At 41.6% G+C, this 16,916-nt stretch overlaps 1 protein-coding gene across 1 annotated transcript in view; it reads left to right on the top strand.

Annotated features, from left to right (window-relative positions):
* Window positions 1-10,491: 10,491 nt before the first annotated feature.
* Window positions 10,492-16,916, top strand: part of LOC306963975 (serine/threonine-protein kinase WNK2) — a 38,621-nt gene continuing 32,196 nt past the window's right edge. The window contains exons 1-2 of the mRNA XM_079557781.1: window positions 10,492-11,062; window positions 11,516-12,297. Coding sequence (XP_079413907.1) covers window positions 11,698-12,297 — 600 coding nt within the window. The 5' untranslated portion in view covers window positions 10,492-11,062; window positions 11,516-11,697. The remainder of the gene's footprint in view (window positions 11,063-11,515; window positions 12,298-16,916) is intronic.

The raw sequence follows: 16,916 nt of genomic DNA, 5'->3' as shown, positions 1-16,916 counted from the left end.
GAACAAGTTTCTGGTAAAACTGATTAAAAAAAAGTGAAATAACTCCTGCCCAGGACTTACAGAAATGATCAAACAGACCCCAATGAACAGTTTGCGGGACCATGGTGTAAGCGGGATAATGCACTCCGTGGTGTCCATTATCAGAATAACTGGACTCCAGAAGCAACCGGTCACGCCTACGAGTCGTCCCGTTATTTCTGATAATGGACACCTCGTCGTGCATTATCCCTTACATAAGTTATTAGAGTCAATACTAGAACAAAAATATCAGATATCGGTTTAAAATATCCCATACTGAACCGTTTACTGCTTTGGGCTGACACCGAGCACTCCATCCGTACAGCATCAGTCTGTTCCAAATTACTGATGAACTGTTCAGAGGAGAATGGCTGTCTAAGATATACTTGGCAAAGATTTGACTTTGTACAATGATTGGAAACTATTTACATTTTGGTTGCGCCACCTGAAATTTTTTCTGCAGAGAAGCTATAAACAGATCAGAAAAATACATTTAAACACTATTAAAGGTTATTTAACATAACTTGTTTAGACACATAATCATCGACTCAAAAATATGCATGCCATCAGTTTTGAAAAACCCCTATGTTTTTAGACCCTTTTACGTCATTGACCCACTTACCAACACAACTGCTGAACCCATGCTGTCAAGGGTTGTTGCTCAGTATTTTGATTCTGATATCTAACAACTTTCACCACAGTTACTACAAATACTAGCCCAACCAAACTTACTGCCATGTCTATGACTAATGTATATTTTGCTGAGTTTGAGTCTACAGTCATTTATTTACCTCTTAAATGCTAGTAAAACCTACCACAGCTTTTGAGTTACCTGATAAAGGAGGGTGACATTTCAGCCCTCACGTCATCAGCACGATTAAAAATTGAAGCCTTTCTTGGAGTGCATGTGGTTTGCCCAGCTTATTTCTGTCTGGCCAGTGATGCAGGTAGCTTTCGGTCTATGGAGGCAGACAGCATGAGGTCACACATGCATCACGGCTTCCCTGTTTAGAAACAAAAAGTGTTTTTTTTATGCCCTTTGTCACTTCTTGACCACAATGATTTTCTGGTTAAATTGACAACAGTTGTCTTTTGAGTAAGTTGTTTCTTGTTTTTTTTGGTGGAAACTTCTACGGTAGCCTGGAGAGGTCAGTGTGTTTGTAGGTCAGGCTGGAAATGGCACCAGAGAGAGAGAGAGAGACCAAAACATGCTGTCAGGGCAAACTGCACAGTAGGAGAGTACCTGTCTGTATGGGAGAAACTCGCGTGAAAGGATGTGTCGAGTTTGCAAATGAGTGAATGAACCTGTGTCTTTTAGACTTAGATGTTGACTAATGTAAGGCTCTTTTAACACTATGCCAGAGGCTTGATAAGGATTTTCAGAGGCATGGCCAAGGCAAACAATGACAAACTTAACAAATATTATATAACAATTTGTCCGGCCACATCCCATCAACTGAAACATAATCGAATTTCTTTATAGAGTTCTAAAACTTGTTTCTGCCTAAAATATTTGTCCCCATTATGCTCCACAGTTTGTTTTTTAGCTTTTAACTATAGGAATGTGGTATCCTCTTCAAAAACATATCTGGAGTTGTGTTTTGTTTTCTCTCATTCCTTCATATTCAACCAGCCTCCTTCTCAAGAGCTCCAAGCTTGACCCCCAACCTCCTGATTTCATAAGGGGATGTACTGTGTTTTTGAAGTCCAGACATAGTCACCGGATGTGATTCTTCAGCGCTAAATGTTTTTAGCCTTTGAACTCCATCAGTCTCTATGTAGCAGCAAAGAATGAGCCCAGGCAATTTGCAGTGTGTTTTATTACATGGTGGGAAAAAAAGTAGATCTTTATTTCAGCAAGGATGACTATGATCTTTATTTCGGCTTACATTTGTACTGTGTTTCATAAACTTGAGTCAAGTTTCTCAAAGCGCGACAGTGCAGTCATTATTCAGTCACTCCAAACGTGGAAATGGTGAGTTACTACTGTAATTGCAGCTGCCCTGGGGTAAACTGATGGAAGTGAGGCTACCAATCTGCCCCAGCAGCCTTTCCACCCCCCACTCTATTATCACACAGGCATGGTGAGTGAAGTGTCTTGCTCAAGGACACAACAGTTTGCACCTGTTGGAGTCTAGATTCAAACCGCCATCCTACTGATCATTACACTACCCACTCTTAGCATAGTATTATATTTGTGGCACATGATTCTTAATATTTTTACAACATGTAATTGATGTTCCATAGTTCATTAGTTTGTTGGCAGGGGGGTCAATATATCCCCCTTTTGCATTGTTCGAAGTTTGTTACTATTAGAGGGGCCATATATAGTTTTGCTATAGTGCCCATAGGGGCTAAACGGTGCACCCCTCCTGACTGGTGCATATTTGAGGGAGTGGTATGTAGGCCGATCACTTCATGCCTCAGTGCACCTATTAGACCTGGCTCTGTAGGGAGGGCAGCCCAGACACGAGACAGACCAGTGTAGAGGCGGTGAAGGAGGCGACCGGCGATGTTTAGCTACAGAGGCGCAAGAGGCGGCAGAAACTTTGGTGGGAGAGGGTGAAAGGTCAGAGGGGTCAAACACTTCTAAAAGTGCAGAGCCTCATGTGTTTGCTGACCTTTTTCTGGTGCTTGATTACAAATCTTAAGAAAAAACTACAAAGCAACCAAATATCTATATCCTGTCTTAAAAGGAGCACAGACTTCTACCTGTTAAACATGTTTAAGTCATGTCGGGCAACACAAATTATGATTATGAAGAGTTTCTGCCTCAGTGATTTTGTTTCATGTGAGATTCATTAAAGACCCAAATTGTAAATCTTGCTCAAAGATCTCAATCTTGACACTTTGACAGCGCAGCCCATGGCAATCTCAGCTTCTACACAGCAGTCTCACGAAAACACATGAACGCTACCTGTTGAGAGTGTTCCTCTAGTCTCTATAGTGTGCATTGATTAACATTCAAATTCACTGTAAGGACACACAATTAAAACGAGTTGTAACAGAATAAAATCATCATGTGTTTATGCACAGATCACTGTATAAAACTCACAGGGCAAAGTATTGCACTTTTGACACCGTCACCAGATATGTGAAACACTAATATTAAGACTACTCAAGCATAACTCTCATCGCTTCATTGTAATATTATGACAAATAAAGCAAAATACCTCTACTTTGTAAAGATGTAGTGCTTAAATTCATCCATGTGTCTAGTTACAAAATTCCCAACTTCACATAGATTTTATTTCATATACAAAATATTTCCAGGTTTCAGTACCCAAGTATGCGTTTAATATTAATCAATGCCAACCTACTGTCGCACTGTAGTGGTGTCTGACTGTCCCACGTGAGCTTACAGCAGCACAAAAGCCCAGTGACCTTCGACCCAGAGTAAGACCTCGTTGCCATAGTAATCACTAGAGAGCATTTTGTAATGGCCTGTTTGTCAGGAGTCAATGGACTTGACATTGGTGAGGGGAATGTGTTATGGGGCAAGATTGCATATATCACACATCAGTCAAATGACGGGGGGAACAGGACCCAGCAGAGTAGGGCCAGAGGAGGTTTGATGTGCAGCAAACTGTGGTTGTTAATAAAAATAGAGTGAAATTATACACTGTGATTACTAGAATTAAGTTATAATATATGCACTAAAGTAAAACTGATAAAGAATCATAATCCCCTCCCCCTCACCCCTCCTGCCTGATGGGAGAGGGGTGAATGGTCCGTGTCCAGGATGAGAAGGGTCAGCTGTGATCCAACCCACACGCCTCTGTGTCCTGGAGGTGAACAGGTCCTGGAGAGATGGGAGCTCACAGCCAATCACCTTCTCAGCAGCACGCACAATGCACTATAGTCGATGCTTGTCCCGTTCTGTAGCGCTGGGGAACCACACGGTGATGGAGGAAGTGAGGATGGACTCGATGAAGACCGTGTAGAACTGCACCAGAATCTTGGTCGGCAGCTTAAGTTTCCTCAGCTGTCGAAGGAAGAACATCCTCTGCTGGGCCTTCTTGATGAGGGAGCTGAGGGTTGGGTCTTGGGTGATGGTGGTGCCCAGGAAACAGAAAGAGTCCACAATGGAGAGATGGGGGTGGGAGACTCTGTCAGGGCGAAGAGGGACAGTGGGGCTGTGACTTTCCTGAAGTCCACGATCATCTCCACTCTCAAAAAGCATTTCACACATTAAAGTGTAAGCTTTTGACTACATGTGAAGTAATTGTGAGTCTCTCCAGCATGCACTAAATTGTTATTTTATCCATACAAAAACATACAGTAGCTTGTGCTGCCAGTGGGGTTTTTCTTTTGAGTTTAATAGTTGTACTCGATATAGTATAGTGTTGCTATATGACATTGTACTAGATAAACCGCACCCAATACTTGAGGCTGCTTTCTTCTTTCGGTGAAAATTTGCATACTCACTGTATATCTTCCAGAAACATTTGGTAGGACATGTCTGAACCAAACAAGAAGAGTATATTCTGCAGCAGCAGCAGCCATATGTTGTATGTTCTATGTTTCTTGGTAGTGCCTCAAATGCTTTAAAAATGTCCAAGGCTACATTTCCAACAGTTTGTGTTCTGCTGCAGCCAGAAATCATGCTGATGAGCATGTGTGATCCAGTTCTTCCTGTTCATTTGTGGGGAGAATCCTCTGATGCAATGAGCCTGCACATGAGACCATTAGAAAGAAGGATAATCACAAATCCAATCAGTATTTCTTTTGTGCATAGGTAGCTGTATGTTGGTTTATCATTATGTGAGGATATGCACAATATGTAAACGAAGGCATTAACTTGAAATACACAGCCGACCATGATATAAACGGGAGTCATTACAAATTTACCTCAGCATGCAGTCGTGCACTTTGAAAATCTACTTTTTGATGCAGCTCTGCAGAGAGTGACCAGCACCAAGTTCAAGGCTGCACATCACAGACACATCACCTAAGCATATATACGCTCACCAAAAGAGGACAGCAGCATCTTTCGTCACAAAATGAGAAGAGCACCATTTGCACCTTCTACTGAGGGACCATAGGGAACATTTTGACGAGCTGCATTACTGGTGATAGCACTGCATTTAGCCACAGAAGCCAAAAAAGCAGCCGAGGAGATGATCTGTGTGCCTCTCCTCCATTTGAGTCACCAGCAAAGCCTTCAGAATCGCTGGTGATGCCATGCACCCATCATTCTGTCTCCTAATTGTGCTGGAAAGTGACTACGGAGTCTCTTGGCTAGGTCCAGCTGACTGTTAGGAAGCTGAACTCTCCCTTCCCTGCCCTCTGTCCCTCTCCGTTCTCAAACCGTGGTCCACTCCATCCTACTCAAGAACACTGAAGTCTGCCCCTCCTTCCTTTAGATTTTCTTTTTTTGCTCTGTTTAGACCAAAGGATTGAGAGTAACATAAGTTGTGTGGTAAAACTAAGGCTGGATTGACCTTATGTGTCACTTTAATAGTACTAACTTCTTTTTAGCTTGTCAACATGTGAATTTTCTCATGCAAGGTTCGGTTGTGCCAAAACCAAGCCCTCTATTTCCTGCAATAATCAGCCCTGAACTATTTGCTTTTCTCAGCTGGAGGTCTGTTGCATTTGCATCACTAGACCCGTTAACCACACACCACTGCTGCTCTGAGCCCAAAACAAAAGAAAGGAACAGAACATACTAGCACCCTCTAATTTACTATGGAGCTCACTTATTATGTACAAGATCCTGCAACGCCCGTTGTGAGGATTCTGCTTATGTGCTGCTTATGGCTGCATTTTAAAGCCACACCGCGTAAAATTTTACCCAATAAATAAATGGAAATACAAGTATTTTTTTTATGACAGATATTTTCATTATTGAAAAATATCTCATAAATGTGCAAACAAACATGAGCCTTTGCTGTGAGCGGCTCAACTCTCCTAAGACGTGACTACTCCAGCTTGTCTACATGGAGATGTGACTAAAGTCAGTAGAATTTGAGATTTAAACAGGTTGGGTCCTCATCCAAATCCATTCTTTGATTACCCACTGCAGAAATAGCATTTTCTGTGTCGAGCTGGTCATTGGAAACATGTTTTTTTTCTTGCTGGCAACAGTATAGACCAAAATGTTATGCAGTGTGCCTTTAAGGATAACAAAGTAACAAGACAAAATAAGAGTAAATGTAACATTCTAATGACAGGTACCAGTAAGTACTTTGTGTTGATTCCCTCTGTCCTCAGGTCATAGCTTAAAGGTACACTGCGTAGCATTTTGGGCTATACTGTTGCAAAAACAAAACATGCTCCTAATGACACAGAAAATGCTTTAACTGCTGCTAATAAAAGAATGGATTTGGATGAGAAACTAAACCCCATATTCTACTGACTTTAGTCACATCTCCATGGAGACAAGCTGGAGACGTACCCACTCCCAGTAAAGTTTACAGTCATATCTTAGGAGGGGTGAGCCTCATAAATGTTTGTTTGTGCATTTATGAAGTATTTTTCAATGATGAAAATATCTGTTATAAAATAAATGCTTGTATTTCAATTTTATTTATTGGGAAAAATTCTATGCGGTGTGGCTTTAAGAGTAGGAGATTTTACACACTGTCTGTGTATAAACTCCTTATTTAATAAAAATAATGATAATCCCTGAACAGTAAAACTAAACTGTACCGCCTCAGTCACATTCATATAGACAAATGTCTTGCCCAAAATATGGAAAAGGATTGCTCAATCTGAGCTCTCTTTATATTACATATCAAAGTATGCATTTGCTGTTTGACAAACATTCTCTCAATGATAATAGTGTGTCAACAAAGCATTCAAAAGTTAACTTCACTAAAGGTAATTGTGAGATTAGGCCAGTACAGACCACCCTCCCACTCAGAGAGCTGTCACATAACACTTTAGTCAACAGGCTCCATGCTGTCCACTCCGATCAAATGTTTGAGAACTGCTCCAAAAACACAGCAGTCAACTCATCTACATTCTAGTGTAGTATATCTCACAGGGAATTAACAGCAATGAAAGAGAAAAGATGAGAAACAATATTATTTGTCAAGAAATCACTGCAGAACGGAGGCATATGACCCCAATAATCAAGAGCAAAGCAACGCAATATGCTTAGGAAATGTCAAAGGAGACATACTAGCAGCCATGATGATCCATGATATACTGTACTACGTGTAAGAGCAAGGATAGACATGAATCTTCACATAATTATCATAAAACATGCAAACCGTTGGAGACTGGAAAAGCAGCATTGGTGCTTTCAGTTCTTCAGTATTGATTTAGCATTTTGACTGCACGTGTTGATGATGTAGTGAATCCAGATAGAAAACTTCTTGATCCACAAGGAAAAGTACTTTATTGACACTTTGCTTGAATAGCTGCAAATTACAACACCGATGAAACAAGTCTTAGATCCTTGAGTGTGGGAACAGGACAGTCATTTAATTTAGAGGAAGTAGGTTGAAGTGGATAGCGAGATGTGATTAGAGCTTGGATCCCTAATGTGGTGCTATAAAAACAGAGCTTCTTTTACTTATGTGAACACCTACGTCTCAAATGAACCAGAAAAGCCGCTTCAGCTGCTTTTTAGGGTCAAATCAAGTTGCTGGGTGGAGTCCAAAATCACATAATAAAAAGTTGGGTTCTGACTTAAAGCAGTACTAAGTAACTCATGCCCCTAGAGTAAATACTGCACTGACAGAAAACACCAAGGGAGAGAGGGATATTGTTCATACACAATGGAGATCTTTTTTTTTTCACTCAAAGTTGGCTGTAAATACTGTTTAAGAGGAGCGAGCCCGCAGTTAGCTTTGCCCGTTAGCCTGTTAGCTTCTTCTTCGTGATTCTATTAGTGTGTATTGCACCTCCGACCCGTAGGCAGTCTAACGGAAAATATACAGTACCTTACACTGTATGTACATGGGAACAGAAAAGCTGCAGTGTGGGACATGTCTCTGATATCTAAATCCTGTTCATCTGTCAATTGACGCTTCAAGCCTGATTTTCCACCAATTATGTGACGTTTTTGACCGAATCAGATCTTTTAAACTGTTTTTATGTACACTAAACAGACACACACTGAACGATCACAAGAAGCGGAAGAGCAAGCACCACAAGGGGAAGGCAACGTCAGGTCTCGGGGGCCAAATCTTTGTTCCCCCAAAAAATTAGCACACACTAAAGATCAATTACCTGTTTGAGTATTTAAAATATACCAAAGATATTTCAAAAAATAGAGAAACCAAGACACTCTCTGGTAAAGTTAAAATGCCTTTATTTTATGGCAGGTCTACAAAGCCCCAACGCATTTCAGCCGAAGCGTCCTTCTTGTTTGCGATGACGAAGAGACGACCTGTGTTATTCACCTCACCTGTCAGTGGGTCCTGAGGTTATAGCTGTAACTTGATAAAAGCCCACATTAACTGAAGTGGGGAGAGCCCCTTCCCTCCTTCATTCCATTCACGCGCATCAGCACTTCTTTGCCTCGGATCCATCATGTGGCATGAGATGCAGCCTCTCTCCATCAGCCCCCCCTCACATCTGGCTCCCTTCCAGATGGGATCGACCCAATGTTAAATCTAATTTCCAGCATTCTCTGTAGGGCTTTTAGTTTTACAGCCTCGCACTGAGCAAAGCAAACACTGTTCTTTGGGATTTATGCTCCGAGGATCCCACAGTGAAAAGTCTGCATTAAACCTGTACGCTTGCGAAGTAAAAACGAAAAGGGGTGAAAGAAATTATCAACTCCAAAGTGATTTAAAAAAAAACTGCAGGCCTGCTAATAAACAGAATGGAGTTTGGACAATACTAATGTGACAACTTTACTACACTTGTAAATTATTGAGAATAACTTGAAACTGTTTTATGTACTGTAGTGCTTGTGTGATTAAAGCCCTTTTAATTGCAAAGTTTGTCATTTTTTATTTTGCTTTTTTTTTTTTTAACAACAAAAAAGAAAAGTAATAGCATTAAGTTTAATATCTCTAAGTGAATCCAGTTCAGTAATTACTGTAGCTGTATTAAAAGCTCCATTTAGGTAGCCAGTCTATTTTTCCTCATGCATTCATTCATAACTGAGTAAGCTATAAAGTGGAGCAACAGCCTGTTCTATTGATTGTGGATGTATTAAATTGTGTCTTTATTTGGCCCACTATTGACAATAACCAGGAAGTCGCTCTGTCTGTTCTCTTCCTCTGCTGCTTCCTCTCACACAGATGCAGAATCTATCTCAAATTAAATGACCCTATTAAGAAAGAGCAGCAGGGATGATATACTGAAGCGGTGCCTTGTAAAACACAAGTGCGGTACCAAGTAATTGCTTATCAAATGTCAAAGTCAATCTGTATAAAACAATAAACATTCCTGTGAGGCAGGTTTGTGGTGCGAGTCGATGGATGAAATATCATTTCAGAGGTGGTGTAGCAGAGATGTTTCAATCCAGCAAACGTTGTGCTTGTACCAGAAATTAAAATTTAAACATGTGTATAGGCCTACTCGTTTATGTACAGCAGAGACACAAAGGCATATATCATTTATGAAAACATACAGTATAGGTCTACACTGAACTGAGCACTTCCTTTGTGATTTAATCTAAGAACAGACACTTATTTACTGAAGAAGCTTCTGTTTCCTTTCATTGTTTCTCTTCTTGTCACTACAGTTGATATCTGCCCTCCAAATATGCATTTACTGTGAAGTCCTTTTCTTTCTTTACAAGACTACACAATTATTTCTCAGTATCTTAATAACAAAAACTCACAATAAAACGGGACAACTTTGACATTTTATAAAAGGGATAAAAACAATCACATAGTCCTCTTAAAGGTGCATTATGCAAGTTTTTATGTGGGGGAAAAAAAAGCTTCTATTTTTGCTTATTTGACCTTGTGGTGACCCAGCGGCTGTATGAGTGGTCAGCATGGCGTTATTACTTTCGATCACGGTTGCCTCTAGGACGCTCCAGGATCAGTAGTTTTGCCGGTTTTCTGGTGAGAGGCTCCGTCAGTAGTGAAAACCTTCTAAACAATTAATCTGGAGCGTCGTAGAGACCACTGTGATGGAAAGCAAAGGCACCACGCTGACCACTCATACAGCCGCTGGGTCGCTACAGGGTCAAATAAGGAAAAATATAAACTTTTTTTCCCGCATAAAAAGTTGCATAATGCACCTTTAAGTCCCACATCCCACAACACTCGTTTCTGCCGATGGTTGAGTATTTATGGAGGGAAAGAGGTGAGGATAGCAGGGGCCTACATACATTTGGAGATAATCAAATTAACGCTTGTTTTTGTTGGTCCATTTGTTTTTACACACCAAGGCAGAATGCAACATAACCAGAAACCCTAAAAAATAAGAAAAAACTTGACCTTACAGTTTGAGGTCCTCCCACCCCACCACAGTAAAAGAGCAATTTGCATAACGTGACTGTTTCTCCCACTGTCATTCCGCCCGTGTTGCTCGTGTGTGTCACCCATAGCGCGGACGTGCGGCGTGATTGGCCGCGCTCTCCGCTCGCTTCCAGGGGCGTGGATCCAGCGGCTGCGAACTGAGCTGAAATGAATGGGAGCGCGTTCGTGCACCACAGCCGGTGTGTCCGCCTAACGAGGTCCGACGATGACCAGCCGAAACTGTTGTTCTGGCAAATTATTTCCTCGCAGGGCGACGGGTAAACTCAGCAATTCTGTCTGTTAAAGCGGCCATACTGGCAAATGCGTAACCACTGTCTCGCGCTGTGGAGAGGTGCCTACAGTGGATCTGCGGACCTTACGAAGACTGAAGATGCACGCGCTTAAACGGAGACAAACAGCCTGCTTTTGATTCGGATTATTTCCCCCTCTTTCACATGACTTGATTAATTTAGGATTATACTCCCCTTTATCCATAATGTTGCGCGTTTACAGATAGGTCGTTTTTAAAGTCCACATTTGGTCGTGGGCAACCCCGCTAACCTCAGCAAACCATTTTTCTAATACCGCTGCAAAAACGTGTATCGGTTGCGTGACTTCTGACAGTGGGGTATCCCTCCCTCCCTGCGCCCGTGGCATCGTAATGGGTAAGTGCAGCTTTATGTCGTTTCGTTATATCCATGAAATTTGCCTTTAAATGCCAGGGATATTACCATGGCGCACGAGAAATGATCCCGTCTTTGTCACAGGAATGGTGTAGTATGATGTATTTTGTTGCCACGATCTCACTCTGTTTTATGCATTCATCTGTCTCTATGGTTTGGTTGATTGGGGGCAAATAGCCAAATGAAAAGCATCACATTATCTTCTTACTCATTCTCAACCTCTTCATTCTGTGATTTTTAATGTCAAATCAACCAATCATCACAAACAAAAACTAGATAGTATGAAATCCACACACCCACCAATGTTTTTCAATGTAGCCCACTTATATATATTTAGGCCTTGGCAGCTGTTTTTCGTGAGTCACCATTTAATCAATATAAAAGGTATAAATGTATTTGACCATACTTTTTTGAATTGTCTTACTATTTTCGCAGCTCATGGGTCTTTTGCCTGAATGCTCTGCTACCCCTCATTGTGGTGTCGGGGGGCTTCCGCTGACAAAGTGCGTCACCGAGTGGGCACTGCATGAACTTGCCCATAGGTCCCCCCCCTGTTTGGAAGTGTACAGGCACTCGAGAGCTGAGAACCAGAGCGTGAGTGGATTATTTCGAAAACCATGGATGTAAATGGTGGCACGACCTCCAGCTCCCACCAGAAACGCCCCTCTGTGCCAAACTCCCGAGGTGAAGAGAAAATGAATGAAGAAGTAAAAGGTAGCAGTGACCCAAGTGCATATCCTTTGTCTAGTTTTCATAAAAATGTTCATCAAAGATTTATCCGGCGAAACTTGTGGTTCACGGAGGTGGAAGAGCACGCTTTTGAAGCCCCCGAATGTGACAAAAAGACTAAGTTACTCAATATAAACTTGAGAACGATTGTGGACAGGACTAGAGGTTCCAGTTCTGGGATACAGGAAGGTTCTAGCACTGAGAGCCATAGCGGGCAGAAGGACAGTGCCACGGAGAGTGCCAGCGCCGATGAGGATAAGGAGAAAGGTGGGGACGTGTTAAACGTGACGTGCCAAGATGGCGGTAAGAGTGCGGCGAAGTCGGCCAGCGAGGACAATGAAGAGGAGGCAGAGATGAAGGCGGTGTCCACGTCGCCTGGAGGACGCTTCCTGAAGTTTGACATCGAGCTGGGACGGGGATCCTTCAAAACGGTCTACAAGGGCTTTGATACGGAGACCTGGGTGGAAGTCGCCTGGTGTGAGCTACAGGTTAGTCATTTTATCACTGAAGCACTGGGGTTCTCAAATCAGTGGAGCCTGGGATTCCTCTGGTGCGACTCTTTATCAGGGTGGAATAGTGGAAATGAACAGGGGGAAGCAAAAAAAGCTAGTCCTACTGATACCAAAAAGAATTACAAATATAAAAGAAGCATTCAAAGCCAAAGACTTTGAATACTGTATATTACTTTTAGTAAGACCTGCTGAAAACCAGATGTTGTGTCTCATAGTCACACGGATAAACTCATAAGACCTACAGTATATGCGGCATTGAACCTCAGGAAAAACAAAATGTCTTACCCTATTCTTTATACTCCATGGGTATTTTTGAGATAGTAGCATGCTGGACCTTGTTTTTCGTTAAACTTAGATTTTTCACTAGTCACGACTTAAGACATCACCTGCTTTGTCTGTGTAAAGGTAACTCATTATTTCTGTCCAGTGAAGACTTCAGAGGGGATTATCTCTATCGCCCTCTCCCAGGAGGCTTAGCAGACTAACAGTAGGCATCGGCAAGCTCTTCAAAGACTTAAACCGTTTATTTTTCACCCTTGCAACATTTGTCCCATTTAATAGATTGTGCACATATATGTATTGTTAGTCCCTGAAGTTCACACTACTTATCTTTCCTTGCTCTACGGATAGTGCAATTCTTGATATTGCAAAAGAATCATATTTGTATAAAAGTGCAGTTCTCTCATTACCTTCGTCGGGCCTTACTGGAGCCACTCGTATTTCCCGTGATGTGTTATGATCTTTACCGCCTCCCTCTGTGCAACAGGAGGTTGGCAGACAGGAAGCAGCTAAAGTGGGCTGTTGCATGCTGGGAACCGTGAGGTGGCCCCTGTGGCCTCAATGAAAAGTCTGCCTATGGTTTTAGTTACATGCCGTGCCCATATCCAGAACAAGCCTTAGGAGACATGATGCTGCATTTGTCCGAAGATATCAGGAATATGTTAAAATAAAGGGAGCATCCAATCCGATATATGGTCCCAGCCTTATTAGCTGCATGTTGATTCAAGTTGGGGTAAGTGCCTTATGCAATAGAGTGGTTATCTCTTCTATATCTTGTAACGTGAAGGTTTGCAGATCTTACCAGTGAATACTATGGTGAGTGATTGGTGGTGATTGAAGAGGACACTGGCGCAGACTGGACACACTGTATGTCTCCAATTTGCGAGCCCGGGGGCATGTGTAGCTGATCCGCTTTAGCGATTTGAGAAGCCTTTTCAAATGATCCGTTTTTATTCTTTTTTTTTTTGGGCAGGTCTTGTTGGAAGTTGATGATACGTCTGAAAAGTGTTTATTTAAGAGATTCTATTCCGTTTCGAATGAGCAGTGAGGGCACACATGAGTCTGTGGATGAACAGGGTGATGTCATGCTGTCAGGGAGCCCGTGATGATGGCATGAGGATCCAGGAAGTGAATAACTAGGCTCTACCACTGCATTGAATCATATACTCCATGTTTTTATTCTTGCAGTGGTCACAGTGGTGTTGTCTTCCAGGTGAACCAGGCTTTTTTTTTTTTTTGGAGGGGGGGGGGTTGAGGATTACTAAAGTCATTGGAACAGACCTGTGCATTGTGGCCAGCTTAATGACCTATTGAAATATTGATCAGAACTGTTAATGCTTGCCTTGGCTCAACAGATCTCCCTGGGGTTTTATTGAGGGGCTTCTAACTAGTGATATATGGATATGGAAAAGAACTGTGTGACGTACATTCAAACACTTGAGCGTAGTGAGTATTCGTTGACTATAGATATTTTTAAATAAATGACAGCATGCTAGAGATACTATATAATACATGCTTGATGTATGTCTAAATTTATCCACAGCTGAACTTATGACCCTGGAAACTTACGTATTACTAATTCGAAGTTATTTCATTCCAATTGTGCGTGTGAGACGTGTTGACCTGACTGGACAAACCATCGCAGTGTTGAAAGTATGTAAACACTACAGTATGTGTGTGGACAGGAAGGAAAGATATGATTCACAATTTGTTTTTCAGTCTTTGTTCAACCACTGCAGATCTCTCTTGCCTCACCAGTTTTATCTGGTATTTTATTTACCTTTTTCTTTTCCTCTCCCACTTTCTCTCTCTATCTCTGTCTCACGCCTCCGTTCTCCCCAACACGTCTCCCCCATCTCTGCGTCTGTGCCAAGTTGCTGGTGTGACACAGGTGGTGCTGGCATGGACTGATCTATTTAAGTACTGGATGCTCTGTAGCTTGCTTAAATTGAAATGTTTTTGTATTTGAATTGAATAGTGAAAAAGCAGTAACCACTATGTGCCACCAAGTTATCTTTGTAAATTCCTCTTTCTGCCCTGTCTTGTTCCTTGTTGAGATCGGGTTCATGTCTAACATGGAGCGCGTAGTTTACCTCTGATTTTGTGTTGACTCCTCCGTGGTATTTTGGCAGCGAGCTTGTTTTTCAATAGATTAAATCAGAAGGGAGTGTGTGCAGAGTAACACTGTGACGGCCATAAGAAGATGCCTGGCTGTGGAAATCATGCCAATTTCTACACCACTAAACACTAGCGGTGGCCTTATTACCCATAAATCCTTGTTGTAGTGTTTGAAAAAATTTGACTAAGTAATGAGTGAAAACTCGACCTGTTTTGTAACTATGTACAAATCGCCTTAGGTAACAAAAGCAGACTGGCTAGCCACCGTCATTAGTAGATCTTTCCTGGGGCATGCTCTAGTCAACCTACCACTGCGTCAACTGAACTGACGACTTTTTTTCCGCCTTGAATTTTAATTCTACAATTTTCACATGGAGAAGAAAAATGGGCAAGTCTCTAGTGTGGCTCTGGGTGTGGCTGGATGACATTTGGTGCAAAAAAACAACAACTTGTCAAGTAAACATGCTTTTAATTTTGACATCCCAATCAAGGAAATGGTTGAAAAAAAAAAATCCAAACAGTCACTTATCCACTTATCTTATTATTATATTTGGGCTTTCAATGGTGTTTTGATTTGTTTCTCCGATCCAAAGACTCTTGTTCCTGAGTAGTTTGATGGTAACAGGATGTTTAACATCTAAACATTTGACATGTGCAGGAGTGTACAGACTTGTGTACAGACTGTTTCTGCTAATACACTACCAGAAAGTAGGACAATCATGACAACCATAATAAGTTAACATCTCACGAGGCTGATTGTCCTGGTAAACATTTGGTGAAATAAAGCATATAGAAAAACTGTTACTGGAAACTAATTTTGAACTTCTCAATCTTTTGCAGAACAATTCAAAGTGTCACAACAGCTCATTACAAGCAGTAATCCCAGTGGAATTCAACAAGGTTATGTACAGTGCTCAGTCTATACTTTTAGGCTTCTGCTAACTCCTGAATTTAATTGGACAATGATGAAAACCCTTGTGGCCGTCTTAGCCACAAGGCTCTTATGTACCAATTTACTTGTAGGATTTTTGGTCCATACGGTTAATTGGAAAGGTCAGCACAGGGTTGAAGGGGATGAAGAGCAGGGAGAGACATTCATCAAAGTGTGGGAGCTAGGCCTGTCATGATAACAAATTTGAAGTTCGATATATTGAGGCAGGAAAGTATCGCAATAAACGATATTATTTACTCTAACTCGAAACTGTCAACTAAAGAAACAGTAGACCTTTGTTCTAAAAGTGCATAATCATATCCTAAAATACCAGACAAGCTGCAATAAACCCACAGTGCTGAGGCTCACTGAGTTTCATGTGCATGTGCAGCAGCTTTATACCCACAAGGCTATTGGTGCATAGAAATGTTTATTGAAATGCACCGTCTCTGAAAGAAATAACCTAATGAAGGTTGTAGTTTGTGCTGTGAGAGCTGAAAATTGATGTAACCTAAATGCTGACTGAAGTACATAAGGTGCGATGGAAAGGGAGAGATGCTGCAAATGGGAAGCAGCTGCTTTTGAGCTCCTGCAGTCACCCCACACCTCACTCTTTTCCTAAGCGACGCCCTCAGCTCTACTGGCTGTGAGCACTGACGCAGCAGATGTGTGCACGTGCGATGCCAGCCTCGTCTGGACCAATGCTGTTGTTGCGCCATGCGGAAGATCAGGCCCAATGTATTTCCTCAAAACAAATGATAAAGCCAGGATTTAACCAGGTGCCAAACCATAGCATATTCAACCTTTTCGTCAAGGAGAGAAACTTGGATTAAACCAGGAGTTATTCAAGATGTGTACTAATCGAACGTAAAGAAATGAGGAAACTCTACACCTGTTGCTCTTCTTTGCGGTAGGTGTCTATGGTTATTTTTCTGTTAAGTGTGACGAAATATCTCTATTTAAGAATGCACATTCTCTGTTTTATATGTGGCTTTTGAATAACCGGAATTCTAGTTTAGAGGGAAGGTCAAATTCAAAACAAGTCTGCAGAACTGGTTTGTCCAAGAGCAATATTTTAGTCTTAGTAATTTTACGTGACTCCACAAGGTTAATTTCCCCCAGTTGCACAGTATTAGAAAAAGCAAATTTGATAAACCAAATTACAATACAACTATCCCTTCTCAAAAATCATTTTTCATGACCAATATGCAAATCCCAGCTCTTTGGGAGGCAGATGATTAGCCGTGGCACCTTCATACAGATTGAC

The sequence above is a fragment of the Gobius niger genome, assembly GCF_951799975.1.
Source record: "Gobius niger genome assembly, chromosome: 6".
In the NCBI taxonomy this organism is placed as follows: domain Eukaryota; kingdom Metazoa; phylum Chordata; class Actinopteri; order Gobiiformes; family Gobiidae; genus Gobius; species Gobius niger.
This window is presented reverse-complemented; position numbering and strand designations above follow the sequence as displayed.